This window comes from Perissodus microlepis, chromosome 14, assembly GCF_051167445.1.
Source record: "Perissodus microlepis isolate ML-2025 ecotype Zambia chromosome 14, ASM5116744v1, whole genome shotgun sequence".
Classification (NCBI taxonomy): Eukaryota; Metazoa; Chordata; class Actinopteri; order Cichliformes; family Cichlidae; genus Perissodus; species Perissodus microlepis.
This window is the reverse complement of record NC_140474.1, coordinates 21,780,951-21,806,336: the sequence shown is the minus strand read 5'-3', so window position 1 is coordinate 21,806,336 and position 25,386 is coordinate 21,780,951. Positions and strand designations below refer to the sequence as shown.

Below are 25,386 nucleotides of genomic sequence, written 5' to 3'. Positions count from 1 at the left end.
CGATGATTCAGATCTCTAGGGTGAAATAAACAGTTCGGGCAACCACTCTCATGATGTGAAGCATTCTTCACTTTAACACAGTGCTTCCTGGTACAGTGAAAAGCTGCTATTTCTGTCCTTCTTCTGTGCAGTTTTCTCACTTTGCAAAACTATCCATTTGTACCAGGTTGGACCATTTTTGTCACCCCTGTTGTACTTTTATTCAACCACAGGTTTTATGAATACATATTAAAGACCCAGGTTATTATACGTGATGCTAAATTTCTAGCTATATTTTATGCCCATAGCTTTACATAAACATGTCTGTCTATCACTGATTCCTCTGCCTTTTAATTTGACGATCCAGGAGTTATTACAGTCAATGGGATTTAACCCAAATTTTCTTTTACATTTCCCAGGTTGCACCGCTGCACCTATACCAGTCATTGCAGTGATGGTCCCACCTTGAAATCCAGACGGAGCAAAAACGAGTCAGAAGAAAGGATCGTTCTGAGAACTTCAGTTTTCGAAAACTCCTCCGTGCCACAAGCTCATGCCATGGCCAGGAAAACAGTTTCTCGGAAAAGTAGTTCCCTGTGACGGATCCACAATACAAAGTTGAGGTCTGCTTCTTCTTAGTAACCCAAAAGGACCAAGATGATGTTTTGGCTGCTGCTAGTTCTGTCCATTTGGCTGGGTCCCAATCAAGCCGACTCTGCTCAGTCCAATGAACGGCGAGTTGTAGCACACATGCCTGGTGACATAATCATCGGAGCATTGTTCTCTGTCCATCACCAGCCTCCTGCTGATAAGGTAAACTGAAGTGGTTGTGTGGTTAATACTGGTATAAATGAATTATGTGTAGCTAAAATGATTACATTTTACTTCAACTGACCTTGTGTAATTATTGCTGGATTTCAAAGAAACACCATGAAATGATATAGAAATTAATACTTTTAACACAGCGACAGAAAATTGATGCATTTTGTCCAGTCTCCTGTACCAAAGGTTAGAATGTTGCTCTGGTTCTGAGACCCAAAGAATGCTTTCAATTTGTAGAATGGGTAGCTCTCTGTGAGTCCGTCGACATTTAAGTTCCATTAGCTGCCCCGGGAACCAGAAGTCACCCACTGACATTTAAGCTTTTTCCATCTCATTAAGGATAATTGCAAACAGGAAAAATCAGAACAAGGCAGCTATGTGAATACAAAACCAATATTATTCCAACAGTGAAGCACCTGTGTATTAAAAAGCACGGTCTCTTGCATTCATATGGGTAAAAATAACCATTTATAATAATCTAAATGTCACTTCACTTTGGCTTGATTCCTATCTCCTTTGTGTTGTCTAATCAGGTGCATGAACGCAAGTGTGGTGCGGTGCGAGAGCAGTATGGCATCCAGAGGGTGGAGGCCATGATGCATACACTGGACCGCATTAATGCTGACCCGCACATCCTTCCCAACATCAGCCTGGGCTGTGAGATCAGGGACTCCTGCTGGCACTCGGCTGTGGCTCTGGAGCAGAGCATCGAGTTCATACGCGACTCGCTGGTCTCCTCTGATGAGGCCGAAGAGTGGGGCGGCGGAACTTCTTGGGGAGGCGGAGGAGGGACCCTAAAGTGCTCAGACCCCTCTGCCACTCCAATGCGGGGGAAGAAACCTATTGTGGGTTTAATTGGACCTGGCTCAAGCTCAGTGGCCATCCAGGTCCAGAACCTGCTACAGCTATTCAACATACCACAGATTGCCTACTCTGCCACCAGTATGGACCTCAGCGATAAGGTGAGCTCTGTTCCTTGTAGACGAATGCTACTGAAGCTCTACAGTTGCATACAAATAAATATTATATAAGAATCAATTACAGAGAAAATCTATTACTGACACTTTTAATTATGCGAAGTTATTCATTACTCACCGAGTTGAATGCCCTGCATGCTCCTGCAAAACACACCTTGATGCTCTTTTTGTTTCTGTTGTTCCAGAGCCTTTACAAATACTTTATGCGGGTGGTGCCTTCAGATGCCCAGCAGGCAAGAGCTATGGTGGACATTGTCAAGAGATACAACTGGAGCTACGTGTCTGCAATACACACAGAAGGTATGGTCACCCACGCAGACTCTTATGTTTTTCTTTTGTCCTTTTCTCTCTTTTTCTCTGTGTTTGCCTCATTATACTGTGTTCTTGGCTCCTCTTTATATTTATTTGCCTGAAATACCTTCGAACGCAGCCATGTCCAAGCTGAAAGACATCTGAAATCTGTGATGCCTCAATAAAAAAATAACAAAAAAACAGAACTTTCTCATAAATTCCAGCTAAAAAGAAAAAGAGGTAAAATTGTCTTTGAAACAAGGCAAGGAGTTTTATCAGCGCAAGGATGTGAAGGAAGAGGAGAGAGGCAAATACAACTGACGAGATCAGCCACGGCGTAGCAACGCTGCAGCAGAGAGCGAAGGAGTAGTGGTTATTACAGAGATGAGGTTTCGGCTTATGAAAGGAAATGCGTTAAAATGGAATTACTGTAGATGGGTTAAAGCTACCTCTATGCCAAGAAGCTGATGGAGAGTAGATCAGAAGGTGATGACTGGAGGACAAAAGGGTCGTGAGAACTAAAAATTGTGCTAGAGATCGAACTCTCAAAATAAATGCCTCCATCCTCAGTGGAAAACAACAAGGGAAAAGCACGTGAAAACCTGGAGGAGGATTGTGTAGTGCAGACAGAGAGAATACTTGCAGGATTTGTGTGACTCATTCATTCACTCTCTCACCCTGAAGTTATCGGTGAGTTGAGTCACTTGGTTCACTGGTGGAAGATGCTGAAGATAGTGCAACAGCTACCTGAACTGCAGGACAATGAGTACCTCTGTGCCCGCTGAGAGAACAGCTATTGAACCTGAAAGTGTACGATAAAGAGCGATAAGCACACACACAAACACATATCAAGGACTGTTGATCCGGGCCTCTGGCTTTGCCTCCAGCTGCTGCAAGAGCTTTTGAATTTAGGTGTAATGAGTCTGTGTGTGTGCGCGTAGGTGTGTGTGTTAGTGGTGTGCAATTATCTAAGAGTATATATGTGTATATGCATATAGGTTTGTGTGTATAAGAGAAATAAGTTTATGTGTGTATGTGAGAAACAGCAGATCTGTTCATTTGAAGAAATAAGGCTGCTGAGTGTTTTGTACCCTGAGATTTGCTAATAAGAGTGCCACAAGTCAGCACGAAGTAATTTGCGCTAGTGCGCCCAAATGACTTTCATACACTATAAATTTCTCTCACAAACGCTTTCACTGTAGAGCTGTGCGATAATAAATGTTTAGTTAAAACTGATTGAGCGTGAGTGAGCATATGACTCACTGAACCCCGGTAACATGGATTGATTCTAGTAAAACGTTGTGAAATTAAATCCTTATTTGCTTTAATTCTCCTCCGGTGAAACTGAGAAAGGGATTTGTTCACAGATGTTGAGACATATTTATAAATCTTGTCTGAATTTGTTTATTTAAATGAAGAGCTACAGAAAGATCAGGTCACATATTTAGAACAATATAGTGCATATGTGTGACATTTTTGTTTTCTTTGTAATAAGAGTGTGCCTGTGGGCTTACCTATAATGTTATAACAGCATGTATACAGAACAGCTACAACATTAAAACCACTGTTGTTTGGATCCCTGGCTGTTCTGCATGCTTAATATCCTTGTGCAAGTCAAAAAGCACTAAAGCATAGAAAAAAGTGCTTGTTTGGCTGTGAATGGATGATTGAGGAACATAAAGTAGGAAATCACTGTCTAAGCACTGTTTTGTGCAGAAGCCTTGGGTCCTGACATTCACATGGACATTACTTAGGTGTGTACAACTTGGCAGACTATACAAGAGCCCCTGATGGCAATGGTCTTCTCCAGCGGGACAGTGTGTGTCTCCACCCTTAAGCACAGGGCAGGGAATCCAACAAAATTCCAGCAAAACATTGATCAAACCTCCAAACTGCCTACACCCTGGATTTATCTAGAATCTACTGAATGGACTGTAATAAACCCACTTCACAGAAGCTCGACTGCGTGTTCCACAGGACCCAAAAGATTTTCTTCTGGCATCCTGGTGCCATACGATGCATGACACCACCAGAGTCCTGACACTTCTAGCAGCACATGAGAAATGTGCACGATATTATCAACATTTCTACAGAAATGTATGCCTTAGAGTATTTGTCTTAGCTTAAATGTGCAGAAAATACTGATCTTTTCAATTACAAAGACTCAGCTTAATGCCAGCTTAACTTTGAAACAGGTTTTCAAGGTCAGATTCTGCCTTGTCAAATGCAAAACATGGCAAAAACAATTAGTGTGACAGAGAGAATGAATTAAGACGAAATGTAATGGATGGAAAAGAAGTGGAGACTGAAGGGAGAGGACATATAAGGTGGGGGTGGGGAGAGAACTGTAGGAAAAAATAAGGGAAATGAAGGATTATTTTTTATATTTATTATTTTTTTAAAAGAACCAAGATAAATTGGGAATGGGGAACAAGGAGAGAAGAGAGAATGCAGGGAACCGATGATAATAATGCCAGAAAACGACAGAGGACAGAGTACAAGGTGTGTCTGTGTGTGTATTAGGATGTGGAGTGCTTGCAGTAGATAAGAGAGCGTACAGGAGCTGAAGATTCGGAACAAGATTGGTAGTGGTGGTACTGCTGCTGCTGCTTCTGCTGCTGCTGGTGGTGGGGGGTGTTACAGAGACTCATTAATTCTCTGCATTAAAATTTTGCATCTGGAGGCAAAAGACGGGGGAAAGTGATATGCAAGATACTGGAATACACGGAATATCAGCAAAGTCATTACACTGAAGTAATGAAATACTGTATTATTTTTTCACCAGGAGGATATAAGGTACATGCATGCAATATGTTGATGTTATTACTGTTTCTTGGTTGTGTAACGCAGACTGTCTGGGCCTGACAGAATATCTTTTCAGCTGTGACTGCTAAAATCAATGCCTGAGATGGACGTAAGAACTCTCGAGCCAAGCACTTTCCCACAACCTTTAATGCAAAGTAACAGGTTCTCTCAGTAACTCAGTTTTAATGGGTGCTTGTTCTTTCGCGAATATGTCAATGTCTAATCCTCAAAAAATCAAAAGTCGATTTAAATGTATCACATAGGCCACTACTATTAACAGCGAATTAGTAGAATATCATTATATAGCCTTCCTTTGGTCACTTTAACCACAGATGCTGAAGGTGAATTATGGCAGGAACTGTAACGTAACACCTCAGATATATCGTGTTCCAAGACATTTGATAAAATAGCATCAAGAGAATTGAAAGGTCAGTTGCATGGAGCATATATTAAAAAAATTTTTTCATAAATTACCTTTTAATTTAGGTGATGTCTGTGGGACAGTGGCAGAAACACTGACAGTTCTTGGAATAAAGCCTTTGTAGAGCACCTTGGAGAGACCTGCTTATAGCTGAATATACTTATCTGCATCACTAAATGCTGTGGAGGGAAAGGGACCCTCTCTTTAGCGTCAGCTTTTTCCTAATGCACCATCACATGTGTTTCTACCACACGGTCTCACGCGATGATCACAATAGGTTGCGAGTCCAACAACTCACTTACTGTTCATTGTGTGACTTTAATCAGCCAGAATCATCATTATCATCCTCCACCAGTTTACCATTTCTTTGTTTCACTCTCTCTCTGTGGCCTTCCTCCCCCATTTCTCTCTGTGTTCCTCTGTTCACCTCAATCCAATTCAGCTGAATGGGATTTATTGGCATGATATTTGAAATGTGTCACCCCAGCACGCTGAAACAGAAGTTGATCAATGTCTCAATAAATCAAGATGTCAACTTTCCCTCCACACTACCGTTTTGTCTTTTCTCATTTCTTTCTCCTGTTGGTCTTTATTGACTCATTTGATCCTAGCACTGCAGATTCTCCCTCTGCCTCTCATCCTCTGCGTTTTGTCTTCCTCTCTGTTCTCGTCGTCCTGCTTTCTGCCATTGTGTCTCACACTCAGACTCTGGCACAAAACATGGTCCTTGTCTATTTAACTCCTGTTTTTTTTATGATTGAGGAAGAGGAAAGTAGGAGGGGTTAGAAAGGGCAGTGTAGAGAAAGGTTTAATGAATGGACAAGAAGGAAAAAAAAGTGTTGCCTAAGGGTGAAGATTCAAAGAAGGACAGTTTCTGGATGGGTCCCCAAACAACAACAATGGCTTGTGGTTTAATGAGCATGGGGTCACAAGACTGCATCTCCTCAAATTGGCTTGTCCTCAGGTTTCAGAACTCATGTTCGGGGAATCAATTTAATGGCTTCTGTTAAGACAGATAGTAGTTTGCCAAACATCCTTCAGACCAGGCGCTAGAGGGACTAACTGCATGGTCATTAAAGGGGAGACATGTCTGACCTATTGTTATGCTTTTAATGGGAATTAATGATTGTTATGTATGCAACAAAATGAAGCTGTGTATGAGGGAAAAGATGCATAACATTTCCACTGACCACAGGCAGACCTGCAGACCCAGATTCCTGATGAGAACAGCTGCATTAAAACAAAAACCCCTACCAACCACAACCTGGGACTACCTCAAGTAGACTAGTATACTATTTTCCAGGGAACACTGTTGGAACACTTTATTTTATTTATTTTTAGGTCTTGTCTATCCTGTTACCTATTTAATATTACCTTATTGCTAGGGCTGTTTTTGTTGTGCATCTGCACTTATTGTTGTCAATGTCTACGCATGGGACAGTGTGAAACGTAATTTCAATTCCTTTGTATGGCAAGTACATTTGAAGAAATTGACAAATAAAGTTTTCTTCTTCTTCTTCTTCTTTTCCGCTTTCCTAGGTTGATTTTAAATGAGCTTTGGTTCTGAGAAAACACCAGTGTTCCTGGTTCATGTTCACATGTGGTTTCTTCTTTACATTATAGAGCTTTAACCTGGATTGTGGATGCCACAGTGATTGTGTTCAGACAATGATTTCTGGAATGTTCCATAACAGAATCATCCCTGTTTTTAATGCAGTGGTGCCTGAGGGCCCAAAGATTATGAGCATTAAATATGGATTTTGGGGGGTTTGTCCAGATTCCTGGAATCTTTTGATGATATTATATGCTGTAGATGATGAGATATTATAAGTTTGTACAGTTTTATATTGAAGATTATTATTCACGGAAGGCACAGCTGTTTGCAGATTGATGATCCTCTGCCCATCTTTACATCTGAGAAACCCTGCCTCTCTAAGATGCATTTTTAATACCCGATCATGTTACTGAACTGTTGACAGTTAACACAAATTTTTTTTGCACTATACAATTGTTGTTGCCCCTGTCCAAATTTGTGTTGCTGCTATTAAACATAAGCTCCATCTAAGTTAAAATGTGACAGCAAAGAAAGTGTAAAAAGGTAAACTACTGTTATGTTCAACAGCTGTCCCAATAAAAGAGATAATAATAAAAAACATAAGCTCCATCACTCATCAGAAGTGATGCTAGGCTTGGAATCAAAATGCATGCCAGTGATGGCCAGAAAGTTTCCCTGACAGACAAATGAATTTGGGAACCAGTACAGAGGAAGAGAAGACTGCTACCAGTTGCAGCCCTTTTATGCGTGTGGGCTGGCTTTTGTTTAGGAATGGTGGGAGCAAAAGTGTGTTTGTTTGACAGTGTGTTAGCATTGTTGAGTAGAACCGAGAGAGTGAGAGGCAGAAAAAGAGAGATAAAGAGAACCACGACAACTTTACTGAAAGAGAAAAAGTGAGAGAGGGCGAGATGTCTCACACATAAATCCCTGTTGAGTCCTGAGTGAAGTAGGTTACAAGCTTTATCGATTTTGATGATGGTAACTGTGTGTGTTTGTGCGTGCGTGTGTGTGCGTGTGTGTGTCTGTCTGTGTGTGTGTCAAAGGATGGTCTGCACCATCTGTCTCCCACTCCTCTCACTGAGACACTAATTACAGGACTTTACACTTCACTCCACCACACTGACTGGCCTGACTGTAGACAGAAACACACACACACACACACACACACACACACACACACACACACACACACACACACACACACACACACACACACACACACACACACACAGAGCAAGATCCACAGTGGTCTGGGACTGTGGGACCGCTTCTAATTTCTGTATAATTTTTCTCTTCCTCATTTCTCCCTTGACCTGTTCTTTTTTCCTCCTCATCAATTTATGTGCTGCACAGATCAATGATGCGTAATTAGGTTGCATTCTGTTACAAACACACAGGAAGAAACAAACATTAGATAAAAAGAGGGGGGGTTTGATCTTTTCTTCAATCAACATTGAGAAGGGAAGGAGATAAGAGGGAAGAGGAGGAAAAATTAGAGAGGGGAATCCTATCATGTTCTTTGCCAGTGTGTACAACCCTTCATTAGCATAAATTCCAGGTCACCCACTTTCTCTGGCAAAGAAAGTGGTGCCACAGTGGGGAGATGCTTTCTCTGACACAAATTTCAGCATGCTTTAATCAGGATGTAGCATCAAGCCAGTTAAACTAATGCAATATTTATCTGGTCAGTTAAGAAGGAGGGGTAATTACTTTCAGCTGTTGGTGTTAATGAAATTAAGAGCAGGTACACTAGAGGGGCAACGGTGAGACAACCCCTAAAACAGGAAAGGTGTTACAGCTGGAGGCCACTGATGTTTTTTCCCCTGCGCCTCTTTTTGGACTGGTTTTTCACTAGTTTTAGCTTTTAGCTAGAGTCAGTGTCACTACTGGTATCACAAGGCAATACCTGGATGCTACAGAGGTAACACAGGTAGTACAACAAAATGTCTCTGACCAACGAATCAGAAACAGACTTCATCCTTTAGGGAGCCCTGTACTCACTGACCGGCACTGTGGAGTCTGATTAGCATTTGCATAGAATACCAGAAATGGCAGGTCCACCGCTGGTGCCCTGTGCTTTTCAAAGATGAGAGGAGGTTCACCCTGAGCCAGGGAGAAGTCGTGGAGAACGTAACACCGTTCAGCATTGATGGTATATCAGTGATGGTCTGGGGAGGCATATCCATGGAGGGACGCACAAAACCTTTTCTAGCTAGGCAACACTACCCTGGCTACCATTAGGTATTGGGATGAAATGCCTAGATCCATCGTCAGACCCTATGGTGGTGTAGCAGGTCCAGGGTTCCTCCTGGTGCACAACAATGCCCGGCCTCATATGGTGAGAGTATACAGGCAGTTCCTTGGGAAACCGTTGCTATTGACTAGCCCCCATGATTGCCTGACTTAAATCAATGTTTCAGCCTATTCAGTACCACTGGACTGGACCTCAGACTGGAACAGGGCACCAGCGATGCCATTATTAGTCTAAAAAGCCCAAAATAAACCCATCGGATAGACAGGAAAACCTTAATGAGTCGGAAAAATCAATAGTCTGGTACATTTTTAAACGGAGGGAATGAAATGGCCAGCTCAGCAACATCAGGTCTGAAAGGTGCCAAACTCTGTCTGTCTGCTATTGAATCCGATATTAAGTGATCTTTAATCATCATTGATCTGCCAATTCCCTACCACAAAATCTGTGTGATGGCTTACTCTGTCCATGCAACCCATTATTTCACTTGGATTTCCAGTAGAGAGAAACTATCAGAAGTGGACTCTCAACTGCTGTGAGATAAATGTGAGAAAGCGCAACTTTGGGCAATGTCTAGACTTGATTCTCCTGACATTTTTCCTGTGTGGAGCAGTTCATCTATCTCTCTATGTGCTTCTATCTGTCGACACAGAGACATTTTCCTCTCCTTTTGAAAAAGTTGTTTAAGTAATTCTGCCTCAAAACTGAACTAATTAAAAATGTCACCTTTTTTGTGTGTTTCTAGGGAACTATGGTGAAAGTGGGATGGGGGCGTTCAAGGACATGGCAGCCAAGGAGGGCATCTGTATCGCCCACTCTGGTAAGAGACGCAGGTCAAAAAAACCACAGTGAAGTCAACTGTATGAGTCATAAACATTGTTTAAAAAAATATTAGATGGGAAAAGGCTTGCTGGAATTTTAGTTAGTAAATAGTTTAGTACTGATTCAAAAGCAATAGAGCAGAAGTGCATTACCCACATAAAGTGCTGCTTAGCATTAGGAAGGGCATTACCATCTCTGCTGTGTCGTACACCTAATGCTGTCAACACAAACAGCCTGTTAAACAAAAGTTAAAATTACTTTAAAGTACAGCTTAATTCTAAATAAACTGGAATAGTATTTTTTTAAAGAAGGTGAGATTGTAAGTCATTGTGTTGTTCATTTTTTAATTTCTTCTAAAATGCTTACATTGTGAGTACCACATGAGAATCACAGAACTGTGTTTCGATTTGTGTGACAGGGAAAATCTGGAGCAATGCCGGACAGCAGAGCTTTGATCGGCTGCTGGAGAGACTGAGGGCCCATCTGCCTAAGGCTAGAGTAGTGGCATGTTTCTGTGAAGGCATGACTGTCCGAAATATCCTCATGGCTATGAGGCGCCAGGGACTGGTTGGAGAGTTTCTTCTCATCGGCAGGTTAGTGGGGCTAAATATGTACTCTATAACATGCAACTCCTCTGTGTTTTTGGTACTGGAGGTTTCAATTTGTGATGTTTGTATGAAAATAAAAGCCTTAGGCCACAATGCAAGCTCAAATGAGAGTGATATTGTTTTTCATAGGCCTTTTAGGTTTGTTTGCATTCACAAACTGACCAGTAGACTGATGAGGAATTTGTGAAAGAACTACAGGAAGGCTTAAAAAAGTATCTGTTTTCAGTCAGCAGAGTAGCCAGTGGGTTTGCAGATTGCAGTGTTATTAAATCAATTAAAAAACATTAGCTGGAAAATAATGAAAAAAATCTGTCCTTACAAGGCAGATGCCGTGGCTTAGTGCTCTTCTCTAAACTAACCCTCTCAGTCTTTGAGAATTGCAGACACAGCTATTTAGTTGATCAGTCGATAACTGGATCAGTGTTTGTTTAAACATTTTGTTAAAAATAATATTTTAAGCACTTCTTTCTGGAAAAATGCTTAAAATCTGTTTTTCATGAATTTGTTTCGTCTGCTGGTAAAAGAAGACATTTAGTGATTTCATGTTGCACTGTTGGATGGTTTTGTGATGGTTTTTGCATGTTTGGAGGTCAACTGACTGATGTAACTGAAACTAAAAAAAATAATCAGAAATGTAAGTGTCAATAACAACCATTATAGCCACACTTATGAACATTTAATAAGAGCCCATCTGGTAAATATATACTTTCAGCTAGTCTCTGCTCTGTTTTTTGTTTTTGTTTTTTTACATAAAATGTGCATGCTGTTGCTGATGAATAGACTTCAAAGCCCCGTCTGTGCTTCAAAGTAGCTGGTTTTTGACTAGCAGTGCTGCACACATCCCCAGCTGGTTGTGACTGATTGAACTGTATTTGTTGGATATATCTATGATAATATAAAAAAATAATAATGATGATAATAATGATAATAATAATGATAATAATAATAATAATAAATGAATGTGTCTTTTGCAAACATAAGCTTAATGGACACACCAATTGCTGTAAATGGCTGAGCTGAGTTGGACAGATAAAGACTTCGTTATAAAATTCTAGAAACTGAAATAAAAACTGATGCATTTCATAAATGGAGATCTGTCTCTGCCACAGACAGGGGTGAAGGCTGCAGGAAATGATTAGATAATGTAACAATCATTTTCTAAGTCTTGTTTGAGGTATTCCTTAGAAAAGCTGCCTTAATTTTTAAATAAAATTATATCCGCGGTTAATAATGAATGAACAAACAAACCCAAAAAGCCAGTTTATGGAAAAGCTACATTTTTTGCATCAGGAGTGGTGATAAACACTCAGTATTACAACTAGAGACATTGTCGTGGTACAGTATGCACTAACATTTGGTTATATAAGGTCCTTTTCACATAAAGCTCCATTTCTGTGTGGATGAATTGATATGCAGAAAGAAAAACTTTCCAAATCAACAGTTTTTACCTACATCTGTGTATATATGTGTGTGTGTGTGTGCATGTGTGTGTGGCTACATATGTCTGTATGAAAGTTGCTTCTAAGCCTCTCGAGTTACGGTTGCCATGCCAACTGTTGATTAACATAAGATGAATAATGATTTTAGCACCTATGCCAGCCAGCATGCGAAGAGGAAAAACAATAGCTTTTTGCATATACTGGAAACAACATGATGGGATTGCCTTTAAAATGGCACAAGTGTAAATGGTTCCAATTCTGTTCTACTTTTCCCCCCAGTGATCTCTGCTGTTTCCCTAAATCATCATGCCCTGCATCATATTTGTTGTCATCACCACCTTGATGCTCATTACCATCTTACTCATCATCATTATCCTCCTCATCAACATCATCATCATCATCGCTGTCTATATGAGGTAAAGTCTACTGTACTCAGTCTGCAATTAGAGATTGAAGTGAGAGAGAGAGAACGATCATGAAGTAGGCAGACATTTTCTGTCCTCACAGAATTAAAGGACTTAATCAGTCGTAACTTTGATGCACTGTCAGGGGAGAAGTTCTTTGTTAGGTCTGACTATGTATGATATAAAGAGTTTAATGGATAATTTCCACAGAACCTCCAGGGGAAAAAATAAAATTAACAGTGACAAAAGGCCTCATTCACAAACTGTGCATGCGAACGTTTTACATACAAATTTGTGATTCATCAATGTTTCCTTGCCTGAATTTGGTCACACTCTGCTGGATATCATGAGTATTCACAAATGATAAAGTCAAGCTGATTCACAAAAAAGGCCTGAATTAAACCACCTTGTTACTAGTGCATTAAATAACAATGAAAATGACCCATTAATCCTAGCGGGAGGTTGTCATTGTGACTATAATGTTTTGACAAATACCCGCTTACTGACGTTTGTCCAGTAGCTGAAGAGATTCTGTTGTTTTTTTCCTGCATTGCGTTCTTTTTTCCTCATCTGTTTAAGTTTACTTTAATTCTTTTGTTTGGACTTGATTCACTGACATACACATGGTGGTAAGAAGAAAATCATCTGGTGTGCACATGTCACAAATTTGCACAGTTATTTTATGTACAAAAAACAAATTTCTTTCCACATTAGTGAATGAGACCCATCAATTGCAATGCATAATGAAGTGTGGGGAAAAAGTCAGCTGTGGGACATCACTATGGTGTCACAATTACATCGTCGTCATCTCCGTTTTAGTAACGAAAACAGAAGAGTTATTCTTCACTCAGCAGAAGTTATCAGGACTAAAAATCAGCCAGTCTGTTTTGATTTGGTCAATTAATTAAAAAACAGCTTTCCTTAGGAATCACTATCATAAATGAACTGTAGTTGTAAATTGGAGATGGTCACGGGTGGGCGCCCTGCTAACTGGAGGTCTGTGAAAGGAGCTTCTGATTAATCCAGTTGGGGAGACAGGTGTATAATGCAGGATAATTAGATTACCGCAGAATCACAAAGATGATGATAAAGCAGGTTTATGGAGGGCAAATGAGCATGGAATACCACAAGATCTCTGGATCTCCAGGGTCCATATTTATACTGTTTAAATAAGCCAAGTGCCACATGAAATACAAGCATTTAATCTGAGTAAATTGGTGGTCTGTAATTTATCCCTCACTGTGCCCTTCACATTTTAAGACTATTCTACATCTAGGCTCGGCTCCTACATTAACAGTGTAACAGTGTTGCACGTAACATTGTATTTGTTACAAACTCCTCAGTTCAGTAGTTTTGCAACAACTTGAAATTTAGATTTTGCCGATTTTATGAACCCTCAATGGTTGCTTTGTTTAAGTGCTTTTCTGATTTTATATTTTTTATCTTCTTCCCTCTTGAAATAATCTTAACACCCAAATCAGGTCCTGGGGCTCACTATCACATCGCAAGAAAACTAATGTCTTACACACACGGACCCATAGGCAGCATAATGTAGACCCAGAGATTCTCCTTCCTGCATCTGAATATGTTTATTGCTTCTCTTCTATAATTCCTTATGGTGCCAGAGGGCTACAAGCCCATTAATGAATAGCTGGGCTGAGATAAATATCTATATCCACACGGGACACGTAGATACCCCCGCACACTCAGTGCAATAACATAAATGCAGGTTCTGTCATAGCATCAGTTTTTCTCTCTGTCAACTTAATAGCCTCCTATTTGTCTTCAAGTGAAACACCATCTCCTTTATGAAGTCTGATGAAGTCTTTTTAGTGACAGCGAGAGATAAATCAGTTTCAGCCGCCACTTTAGTGAGATTTTCTGCATTTTATGGTCGGCTATTACTTTGATATGTCTCCTGCTCAAGCACTGCTTCTCAGTTACCTGTTACGCCGCATTTCAGGGAAGCGTTAGTAACAATGTGCACATTATTTCTCACAAAGTAAATGTATTAAAACCCATAGAGAACATTGGTTAGAAAGTAAAAAATGCAAATGCTTCAACTACAAAATGTGTTTAAAACCAGTAGATGGAAATTTTTGAAGGCTTGTGGTGCTGCAGGGAATTACTGTGTCAGCCAACGTGTAACCAGTGCTGGTTTGTCTGTATTTCCATAAGAGGCAGACTCTCTGACTCTGCTGAAGAGGCTCATATACTGCTGAATGAATTGAAAGTGAATAGTTTGAATCAAAAAGTCAAAAAGCAGAGTCTCTCTGGAGATCATCCCGCATGAGTCTGCACCCCTTCTGCCTGCTGTTGCCATGGAAATATCCCCAGCCATATTTGGATGAATCCAGCATAGCAGCTGGGGTGATATGTGGCGCAGGCGCATGTGTTTATGTGAATGGCTATGTGAATGCGTGGGTGCATCTATATATGTGTGTGTGTTTGACTGTCAGTAAATGTGTTTGTATTCTGAGGTTTTCTGTGGCCTGACATCATCTCTGCCTCTGTTGGAAGAAGGGCTTATATATATGTATTTATGGCTATTTTAGTTAATTTCTTACACACAATGCTTTGACTTCCATACATCTTTTGTCCAGATCTGTCCCCACAGGTCTAAATACTCTTTCTCCTTTCTTATCATCTCTCCATTCACTCTTTTTGTACCACCAACTTATGACTCTATCTTGTCATCTCTCGCTCTCTGCTGCTTTCTTTTCTTCCCATGAATCCAGCTGCTTGCATTTTTCAGAGATTAACAGCGTGATGTATACCTGTCAAGCACAGCATTGTAACCACCTGCCCAATATTGTGTACCTCCCACTAGAGAACAGCACTGACAGTGGTATCCTTTGATATCCAGCACCAGGATGTTGTGAGAGGCGTGCATGGTCTGCAGTCAGGTTTAGTTGGGTGCTGCATGGCGCTGGTAACACCAGGACCCAAGCTTTCAAAGCAGAACATTGCTTTGTAACAACATGATCAACTATAAAAAGTTTTCAGTGATTTTTATGTTGTGGCTTATCAGTGCATGGAGGCCCTGCAGTGTCGCACTTCACACCCCAGCTGTGGGTTAAGGCTCAACATGCCTGTGTTTTAGAAATTGGAGAAAAAAAAATCTCATGGTAAAACGTTTGAGTGACTCAAAGCAGCCTGCCTTCAGAATTGGTTTTTAGTGGGTTGTGCACCTGTATAGTCGTGAGATGAGGCCAAAGACATAGTGAGGGCAGAGAAAGGAATCAGACCGAGGAGGGGAAGAAGCAATTCAGAAAGAAGAAGGGAGACTGTGATTGAAGAGAGGAGAGATTAGCAGATCAGGGCAGAGAGCAGACAGTGTGTGTGTCACATTCGCATATCAGGGTATAAAAGATTTGTTGTCGCACATAAGAAGCAAATCACTCAGTAGGAATGTAATTTACGCATCACTGCTGCGCTTTGGATACATCTGCCCTTACAAACGCACACATTTACATGTGGACACCCGCAGGTGCCGATCCGCACACTCATACCGTACAAGTGCAGGTTTCAGTCTGTTAGTGGTTATGGAGCTGTGTAATGTTTTCTAGTATCATGTTAATTAACCCTTGATTAAAACAAGAGCCGTTTCATGTAATTTAATTGGTGAAATGATAGAAATGAATTCTGCCGGTTCTTTTTAAAGCTTTGCAATAAAAGACGGATGACAATTAGGCACGAGGGAATATGTCGTAATGAATGATCGAGGGATGAAAATGGGGAGAGGGAGAGAAAGAGGGACCTTTTGTTTTTTCGTGTGATTATGCATCGTTAGTGTTTATTTTCCTCCGCTGTGTGTAAATGTGCATGCGTGCAGCTGTGTGTGACAGTGAGTGATCTCAGTGTGGTGTACTGACTGTTTCCGGAGGTTCACTGATAGATGCATTTTAACTGAATATAGGCATGTAAACACGTACTGTGTGTTCTTATAACCCAGTGTAAACTGTTGGCATGGGTGCAAACTGGATTTAAAAATTTAACACTGGAAAGCTGTGCTAATGACTCAACATTTGAGGCATCAGGAGCATCTAGCTTTGAATTAATCTCTATCAGACACTTTTAATTAAAAAAATAAACTGTTCCTTGGAGCAGTGAAGATGTCCATCTGTATATGAAATGTGAATCTTTAACCAGTGCTCTAATTTCAGTAATTTGAATTTGCAGAAAACACTAAAAGCTTGTCTGTAGAGAGCTGAGGCCTGGTTCTCTCTTCCATTAATTTGTTATTTTATGCAGTTTGTTCTTGCTGAACATTCAGTTCAATAGGTTTTCTTAAAAAAACCAAAAAATCTGTGCATACAGTAATGTGTAAAAGTCTTGAGCCACCTTTCATTTCTTTATATTTTGCTAGGAAAACGAGAAATGGTTGCAGTGATTAATTGAAATACAGTAGATAAAGCAAAAATAGAGATGTGGAATTCTAATGAGCTTGAAAGTCAATATTTGGTATGAACTTTTGTTAGACTTGGGAACATGGCGTTGTTTTTGTAGCCATTTTTCTAGTTTTAAGGTTTTAAAAGTGGCAGTTTTGATTTTCGTAAACGAGACGCTCTCATGACTCATGGAGTGACGCTACTGACCAGCCAATCGGTGGCATGCAGTCTGATGACATCACATTTTAGAACACGCTCAGATCGCTTGGAACTCCGAGGAATTAAAAAAGTACCTGCTACCAGGTGGCTGAAAACCATAGTTAGATAGTAATGGAAAAGGGGATACGAAGATCCCAGATTGTTTCCATAATGTTGAGGTTTGGGCTATGTGAAGGTCAATCCATGACTGATAGTGATAGAAATTAAACTGCTGTCAATCAGATGCTTTCCAGATAGTACTGCATAGTGGTTTAAAATCTGATGGTATTTTTCTGTGTTCATAATTCCATCAAATTTGACAAGATTCCCTACACCATTGGTTGAAAGACCCATCTTGTTTTACAGATGACTGTAGAAATCCACTGTTGTACCTTTCTTCTGACCTCCTCTGTACTTACTGAGCGATCGTGGCGAGTTGGCAGTTCGTCTTATAATCGGAAGGTTGCCGGTTCGAGCCCCGGCTCTGACAGTCTCGGTCGTTGTGTCCTTGGGCGAGACACTTCACCTGTTGCCTACTGGTGGTGGTCAGAGGGCCCGGTGGAACCAGTGTCCAACAGCCTTGCCTCTGTCAGTGCGCCCCAGGGCAGCTGTGGCTACAATGTAGCTTTCCATCACCAGTGTGTAAATGTGTGTGTGAATGGGTGGATGACTGAATGTAGTGTGAAGTGCTTTGGGGTCCTTAGGGACTAAGTAAAGCGCTAGATGCATTTTCTGTCCAGTTCTCGTGTAATGTGGCATAACTCAGTCTTTTCTCCCTGTTTCCCTTCCTTAAGAATGGCTTCTTGACAGCCACCCTTCCACTGAGAAGAAGTGGGAACAAATGAGGTGTTTTTGCAACAGGCTGCTAATAACAAACCTAAAGATATTATTTAATTTTTTTCCCAAGTTGTTTGTTATGTGCAGACATAACCCTGCTTCACCCCTCATGTCAGGTGCCTATTATATTAAGAAAAAACTGCTGTCTTTGTGGCTTAACAAACTTTTACATTAACAGTAGCTAGCAATGGTTCAGGTCTAGCTAACAGGTATTCCTTTAATACCGCTTAAAAAAGGAATAACAACAATAATCCACACAGCTTGTTATTAGACAAATATGCACATTTGTAGAAACATCCTTCACGATATTTGAATTTTTTAAACAAGCACCCTGTTTTCATCACTGTTCCTGACATTCTTTTGTTGTACCACATCAAAAGTTTCCTTGTGAATTTGACAATGGAAGAAATTCATAAAGCAAAGAGCCTTGGATCTTTTCATTCAGTGGTGTCAAAAGTGTCAACTACATATCAAAGAGTTCTGGCAGAAGGTGTATGACTTCACTTTATAAACTCCAATAAAACTCTGCCTTAGCTTCCATTTTCTGTTGTCAGTTTGGGTGAAGTCCGCTAAGACAGCCGATCAAAAGGCTGTTGCATGAAACTACCCGACATCACAGAATTCTTTATTCAACTCACACACTGTTCCCTGTCTTTATCTGTCTGTCTCTACCTGCTTCTTCCCTTGGCCGACTTGCTTCCTTCCCTCTCTGTCATGCTCCTCACTTTTTGACACTTTCTTTGTGCCCTGCTTTTATATTCTCTGTCTGGGTCTTTCTCATGAATGAATTTTGTGAGTTGAGTAGAAACACTTAAAGCCATATCAAGGACAGCAGCTTCATTGTTGTTCAGTATGACGCTTGAAATTGAAAACCTGCCATTCTAGGGACATTTTGCAGCCACAGACACACCCAGCCTATTTGCAGTTATTCGGCTGTGATGCAGGGTGATGCTTCTACAAAAACAAACTTGACAAGACTGAATTTTTACTCGTGAACTAATTCTGATTAGTGACAATCTACACTTTCTGCTTTTACCATTTCACCCACTGAAAATTACAGTCTGCACCTGCTAAAATCGAAAGCTGTCTGAAGACTTTGCACATCGCTCTTTTGCTAATAACAGAGGAAAAAACAGAAATTTACCACACTAGCTGATTTTCCAGCCAATGTGTCAAAACAGATTAATTTACTACTGCATACATTTTCACACTAACATTCAAATGTACAAAATTCTTGAAGTGTATAGCACAGGTGTCTCCAACAGAAAGAGGGAAAATACAGTGACATACCCTGAACGTACAACGTGTCTAACCTTGATGCAGGTGGACTAAACCAGCGGAAGACCACACCAAGTGCCATTCCTATCAGTTAGAGGAATTCGATTAATTCAATAATGCAGACTATAATTCACACAGTCTCACCAAAATTAGACAATAGAAGATTGGAAAAATGTTGCATTCAGATGGTATGGTCAAAATGTGGTGTAAACAACATTAAAGCAGGTATCCATGCTGCGTTGTATGAACAGTTCAGGCTGCTGGTGGTTTAATTGTTTGGGGGTTTCTTGGCACCTTTTGGCCTGGTCTTTTCCAGCTAAGCATTGTTCAAACACCACAGCTATACAAGCAAATTTCTGGGGACCTTGTTGAATCTATGCCAAGAAGAATTAAATCAATCCTGATTATAAAAGGTGGTCCAACCCAGTACCAGCGAGGTGTAACTAATAAAGTGTCCAGTGAGAATAAACTAATCAGAAATAAGAGCAAGACTAAAACCACAAAAACCCTTTAAAGGATCCCCAAGAGAGAAGAGGAAGTGAAAGAGGAAAAAGACCTAAGGAAGCAGCTTTTAGAATAGAATAGAATAGAATAGAATAGAATAGAATAGAATAGAATAGAATAGAATTCAACTTTATTGTCATTGCACATGTCACAGGTACAGGGCAACGAAATGCAGTTTGCATCCATCCAGAAGTGCTTTAGCCATGATATAGATATATTACAATATATATTAGCAATAATATAGATATGTAAGTATATCACAGAAATGGGTCTATTATGGTATGTTATAATGTACACGGTATGAAGTATGTTATGAATATTCTATAACTATAAGTATGTACAGGCTATGAACAGGATATAAATATGAAAAAAAAAAACTATACAGAATATGAAATAAAAAAAACTATACAGAAATCTGAGATATACAGTTATACAGAAATGTGAACTATGCAGGTTATAAACAGTTGTAGAAAAATTATTGTATGTACAGAATGATTATTTACACAGAACTATACAGTAGTGCAGTTAAGATAAGTGAGATATGTGGATAATTTCTACAGAGGCTATATAAAGTGCTAGTGGTTGTGAGTGGTGGTTCAGTCCATGTTATTATTGTGTGTTTGAGGGTACAGTTGTCCATTGTATGTGTAGGTGGTTGTTGGTGTGTGTATGTCCAGTCCATGTGTTAACGTGGGTCAGATGTCAGGAGGCAGAGTTCAGGAGTCTTACAGCTGTGGGGAAGAAGCTGTTCCGGTACCTGGTGGTCTTAGTCCGGAGGCTCCTGTAGCGCCTCCCAGAGGGCAGGAGGGTGAAGACTCCATGTGATGGGTGACTGGGGTCTTTGATGATTTTCCCAGACCTTTTCAGACACCGCTTCCTGTAGATGTCCTTTATGGCAGGAAGTGGTGCTCCGGCGATGCGCTGGGCAGTTTTCACGACCCTCTGCAACACCTTCCGGTCCGAGGCAGAGCAGTTCCCGTACCAGACTGTTATACAGTTGGTCAGGATGCTCTCAATGGTGCAGCGATAGAAGTTCACCAGGATGTCTGAGGACAGGTGGTTCTTCCTCAGAGTCCTCAAGAAGAAGAGGCGCTGGTGAGCCTTCTTGACCAGCTTGGAGCAGTTGGTCGTCCAGATGAGATCCTCGGAGATGTGGACTCCCAGGAACTTGAAGCTGCTCACACGCTCCACAGCCGTCCCCTTAATGTGGATGGGTGGATGTGGGTCAGCATTCCTCCTGTAGTCCACGATGAGCTCCTTAGTCTTCTCGGTGTTAAGCAGCAGGTTGTTTGTGTCGCACCACTCAGCCAGACGATCCACCTCCTCCCTGTAGGTGGCCTCATCGTTGTCACTGATGAGGCCAATCACCGTGGTGTCATCTGCAAACTTAATGATGGTGTTAGAACCATCAGCAGGTCTGCAGTCGTGGGTGAAGAGGGAGTAGAGGAAAGGGCTCATCACACAGCCTTGTGGTACACCGGTGTTCATTGTGATTGTAGATGAGCAGCGGTTATCCAGCCGGACATGTTGGGGGCGGTTGGTCAGGTTTTATTCATCTGTGGTAATAATCCATAAACATAAACCACATATTTAATGCATTAATTTAAAAATAGTAGTCTCTGACATTTCATCCAATGTAAAAGATACATAAGAGCGTGTTATGGGATTTGAGTAGAACGTGGCAGCAGTTCTTCGTGGCAGTGTGACGGTATGAGGGATTAACATAATAGCAACTTGTTATTAACAGTAATAAAGAATTCAGTATCTGTGACTTTCGTATATGTTTCAGTTTTAGTGCAGCATTCATAGGCATTGGTGCTATTGGCACAGCTGTTATTGTGCTCACTCCCTTCAGGTCAGAGCCTGCAGTTAGATTTTAATTGTGAATTCTTCTTGATGTGATGTCGAGTTTGCTGAAATAGCATTACATCATGCATCACCAAAACCTGGTGCTACGTCTAATGCTGCACTGACCTTGTACCAGTGGTCCATGGCAATTTAGCAGTAGGTTATTTTTAGCAACAGAATTAAACTCCAACAACAGTAGGGAACAATGGGTGTAACATCAAGTAAACTATCACCAACAGTTGAATATTTGTGCCTATATTTTAGGTAATTTTCTTGTCTCACCTTCAGCCACCTTAGGTAGAAAATAATGGCTCTCAGAATTTATAAAATGTTATATCCCATTTCCATCCTCAGGCTGCCATTGCTTTCAGTCTCCACAATTTCAGGTGGTTCCCAGGACAAGTGACCAGTGTCATTAAACATATCCCATGACACCAAGCTTGACATTGGTTAAACCAGTACAACAGCGTTAATCCACCCATGGTGCTCACTTGTTAAATTTTTTGCCCTCTTTCGCTTTTTAGTTTGAATTTTTAGTTTTTAATTGACTAAAAGCTTTTCAAGTGCCAGATAAATCAGTCAGTTCAACTTAATCAAGCGTTCTTCAAAATATAACCTAAATATAAACTTTCCAGTCAACATCAATGTTTCTTCTACTATTTTTGGTTTCATAGTAGACGTTTTGAGTGCATTAGACCGTTCAGAGGCTTCATGTTTCGTATTTTCTTTTCTCTCTGATCTTACTGATTAATGACTGCTAATGATCAATGTACAGTTAGAAAAAAGAAAAAAAAGAAAAACATTAAAGGACTGAATACAAAGAAGAACAAAACAGGAATTGCTGTGTTTTTCCAATACGTTGCATCTCTTTCAAGCGAATGAAGAGGGTGGAGCTTTGGGCATGTTGATGCTCACACAGACACATCAAACATAACAGGAAAAAACGATATTTCACGCATAAACAAGCACAGATGGACAGCTGTATACGTCAACATCCTGTGTCAGTGGTGCATAGATTGACCAACATGTGCAACATACAAAAAACACACTTCTATGTACACACAGTCACGGGCATAAGCAGACACACAAAGAACACCTACACACACATATTCATCCTCTTATTGCTCTCCCATGGAATGGCCTTATCCTCTTACAGCACTCCAATGGGAAAAGTGCTTGGAATTAGAGAGGCTAGGAGGGGAAGACAGACTGACAGACAGGGGAAACAGGGAACAAGTGATAGTAGGAAAGGGAGGGAGAAAGAAGGTAATCCAGAGTTGATATATATCTGCCCTTGTGTGTGTGTGTGTGTGTGTGTGTGTGTGTGTGTGTGTGTGTGTGTGTGTGAATCAGTGTGTTGGTGCAACAAACAGAGTTATTTGGGCTGTTAGTGTGTTATGAGCTCTCCGTTCTGTATTTTGCTGCTCATTTCTGAGATTTACACCGAGGGATTAAACCAAGTGTTACATCACGTCCGCTCATGCACAAATACACACACACACACAGAGCAATACACACAAAATCCTTTTTATGGTTGTTAGAGTAATCCACACTGGAATCTAACGGGTTTTCCTCTTAGTTTCATTAATTTCATTTTTGAGATATGTGACTGCTCTGAATATTCATCTAACTATGTGCCTTTTCACACTGCTTGTCACGATGACACAAATCAACACCAACAAAGATCTCACCGTGACACAAAAAGCACTAATGTTATCTCTCTGTATTGTTCATTCTCTCAAAGTCTTTCATTTCTGCATATTTTTTTTGTTCTCTCTTAACTTCATTTCCATAATCAGCAGGAACTTTGTAACCTCCTCCTTTCTCTTCCCAGTTCACTTGCCTTTCCATCTATTCATCACACATTTGAAGGGCTATCTGTATAAGAATTGCCTTCTATGTCCTGAAGTGCCTGGACAGGAAATTAAATGGCCCTTAATTTAGCTCAGACTCTGAACCAGGCAAAGGTAATTAAGAGAAATCTGAACTGAGATTTCTCTGAGAAATGGCTCCAAACTCTTGGTGAAATGGAATGTACAGAGTAATAAAACAAAATCTAGAGAAAGTGAAGCTGTTTAGTGTTTTGTGTGATATGACATTTCTTTTTTTTCATGGTTTGTGTGAAGAGAATTTGAACAAATGAGAGCAATTAAAGAAACTGGATTGCATGACTTAATGCAGCTCATCCTTGGTATTTCATGAACTGTTCTCATCTCGCTTTTTATTCAGCTCTATCTCATATGTTTAGTGAAGCAGATGCTTGTATTGATTTACCACATTTGTCAGTTGGTTCCGCTGCCTAATGTGTTAATATGTTACAGCAAGAAATAAGCCATCAGATTAAATGGAACATTAACAGAGAGTGGGCTGCTTTGGCTGAGTAACACATAACTTTTGAAATGGACTCACATCAGCTTCTAATAAGACCACTGAGCTGAAATGGGAAAATTATGAACTAAAGCTCATTTTTTCGCTGAGTATTTGGTAAGCTCGGTTTCCTTAACACTGATTTTTTTTTTTTTTTTTTTTTTGGGGGGGGGGGGTCTCATTGTACAGACATCAGATCATGGTATGGCTGTGGGTACAAGGATACAAAGTATACAAAGTATTCTTGGGTGAGATACTGAACTGTGAGTGTGTTGGGTGACTAAATGTGAATGAATGTCGTTGATTGTTATGACCTGGTAGCTCCCTGCTCTCTTTGCATTTCTGTTGCTGTTGAGCCATGAGTTACCAACTTAGTTGGACCTCCAATAACAAGAAGGAAGAGGGGGAGGTGAAGCAAAAGTACACAGCAAACCAACAAAATCCCTTTGGGAACACTGTTAGGCAATCTCCAGCCACTTAATGGATAAGCTCTAGGGTTGGGCCATCTTCTCCAATGTCCTATAGTTCCCCTGTGAGATTAATAATAACCTGTACGATTGCTAGTGGGCAGGATCAGAGGCTAACATGCGCTCGTTAAGGCAGCACTATTTGCCCTCCATAATGCATACTGTGTGACCCAAACACACAAAAAATAGCACTACTTCTTGTAGTAAATGAAAGGCACACACCAGGATGTCCATTTCCCACTTCTGTCATGAAGACAGGGATGCCTACTTTATTACTGACCATAAGTGGTAAATGGTGTTAAATCACAAAATTGCCTGATTCTCCTTTTTGTTTTTTTTTTCTTAAGTGTTATACTGTAGTTATGTGTCATTCTAATATGTCACCTAATCCCGTTTTGTTGAAAAATGGTCTTTCTTTTCCCTCTTTGCCACAAGCTTCACAAACATGCAGTCTTTCGCTGACAAACAAACTCACGAAGTGAGACCAAAAAACCGAGGATAGCAGATCAACATTTTTACCCTATTGAAACACTTTAACTTCTGATTTAAAATCCTAAGTACTGTAAATGTACGTATGAAGGAGACGGAGAAAATCAGAGAAAGTGTGAACGTGAACTTTACGTGTTGGTTATGTGCTGATGGTGGTACGACCAGTGAGATGTATCTAATAATATTGATCATTCATTGCATTAATAGAAAAGCAAGCTAAGCTATGTGTTGGTAAGATAAGATTAGATAAAATAAACCTTTTTTTGTCCCACATGTGCAAATTTTTCGGTCATGGCAGAAAGTGGACAGTATAAATTAAGAACATTAAAAGTTAAGAAAAACCTCCCAATAAAATGGAATAAGATAAAATAGAATGACATACTATACGAAATAGAATAAAATACTTTGTTATATCAAGAAAATTGCACTTGGTAATATTGCACATCAGGGAGACAGGGCGAAAGTTACCATTGTGTATTAGGTGTGTGTGTGTGTGTGTGTGTGTGTGTGTGTGTGTGTGTGTGTGTGTGTGTGTGTGTGTGTGTGTGTGTGTGTGTGTGTCTGTGTGCATGTCTGTGGTCATCTGTAAAGTCTTTGCTCTAGAGTCTGACAGCAGCTGGAAAGACCTATGAA

General features: G+C 40.4%; 1 protein-coding gene across 2 annotated transcripts in view; it reads left to right on the top strand.

Moving 5' to 3' along the window:
- grm5b (glutamate receptor, metabotropic 5b) overlaps positions 1-25,386 on the top strand; it is a 79,451-nt gene that overhangs the window by 8,720 nt on the left and 45,345 nt on the right. For both annotated transcript variants that reach the window (XM_084951753.1, XM_084951754.1), the window contains exons 2-6: positions 399-792; positions 1,335-1,763; positions 1,964-2,078; positions 9,847-9,921; positions 10,342-10,516. In XM_084951753.1, coding sequence (XP_084807879.1) covers positions 637-792; positions 1,335-1,763; positions 1,964-2,078; positions 9,847-9,921; positions 10,342-10,516 — 950 coding nt within the window. In that variant the 5' untranslated portion in view covers positions 399-636. The remainder of the gene's footprint in view (positions 1-398; positions 793-1,334; positions 1,764-1,963; positions 2,079-9,846; positions 9,922-10,341; positions 10,517-25,386) is intronic.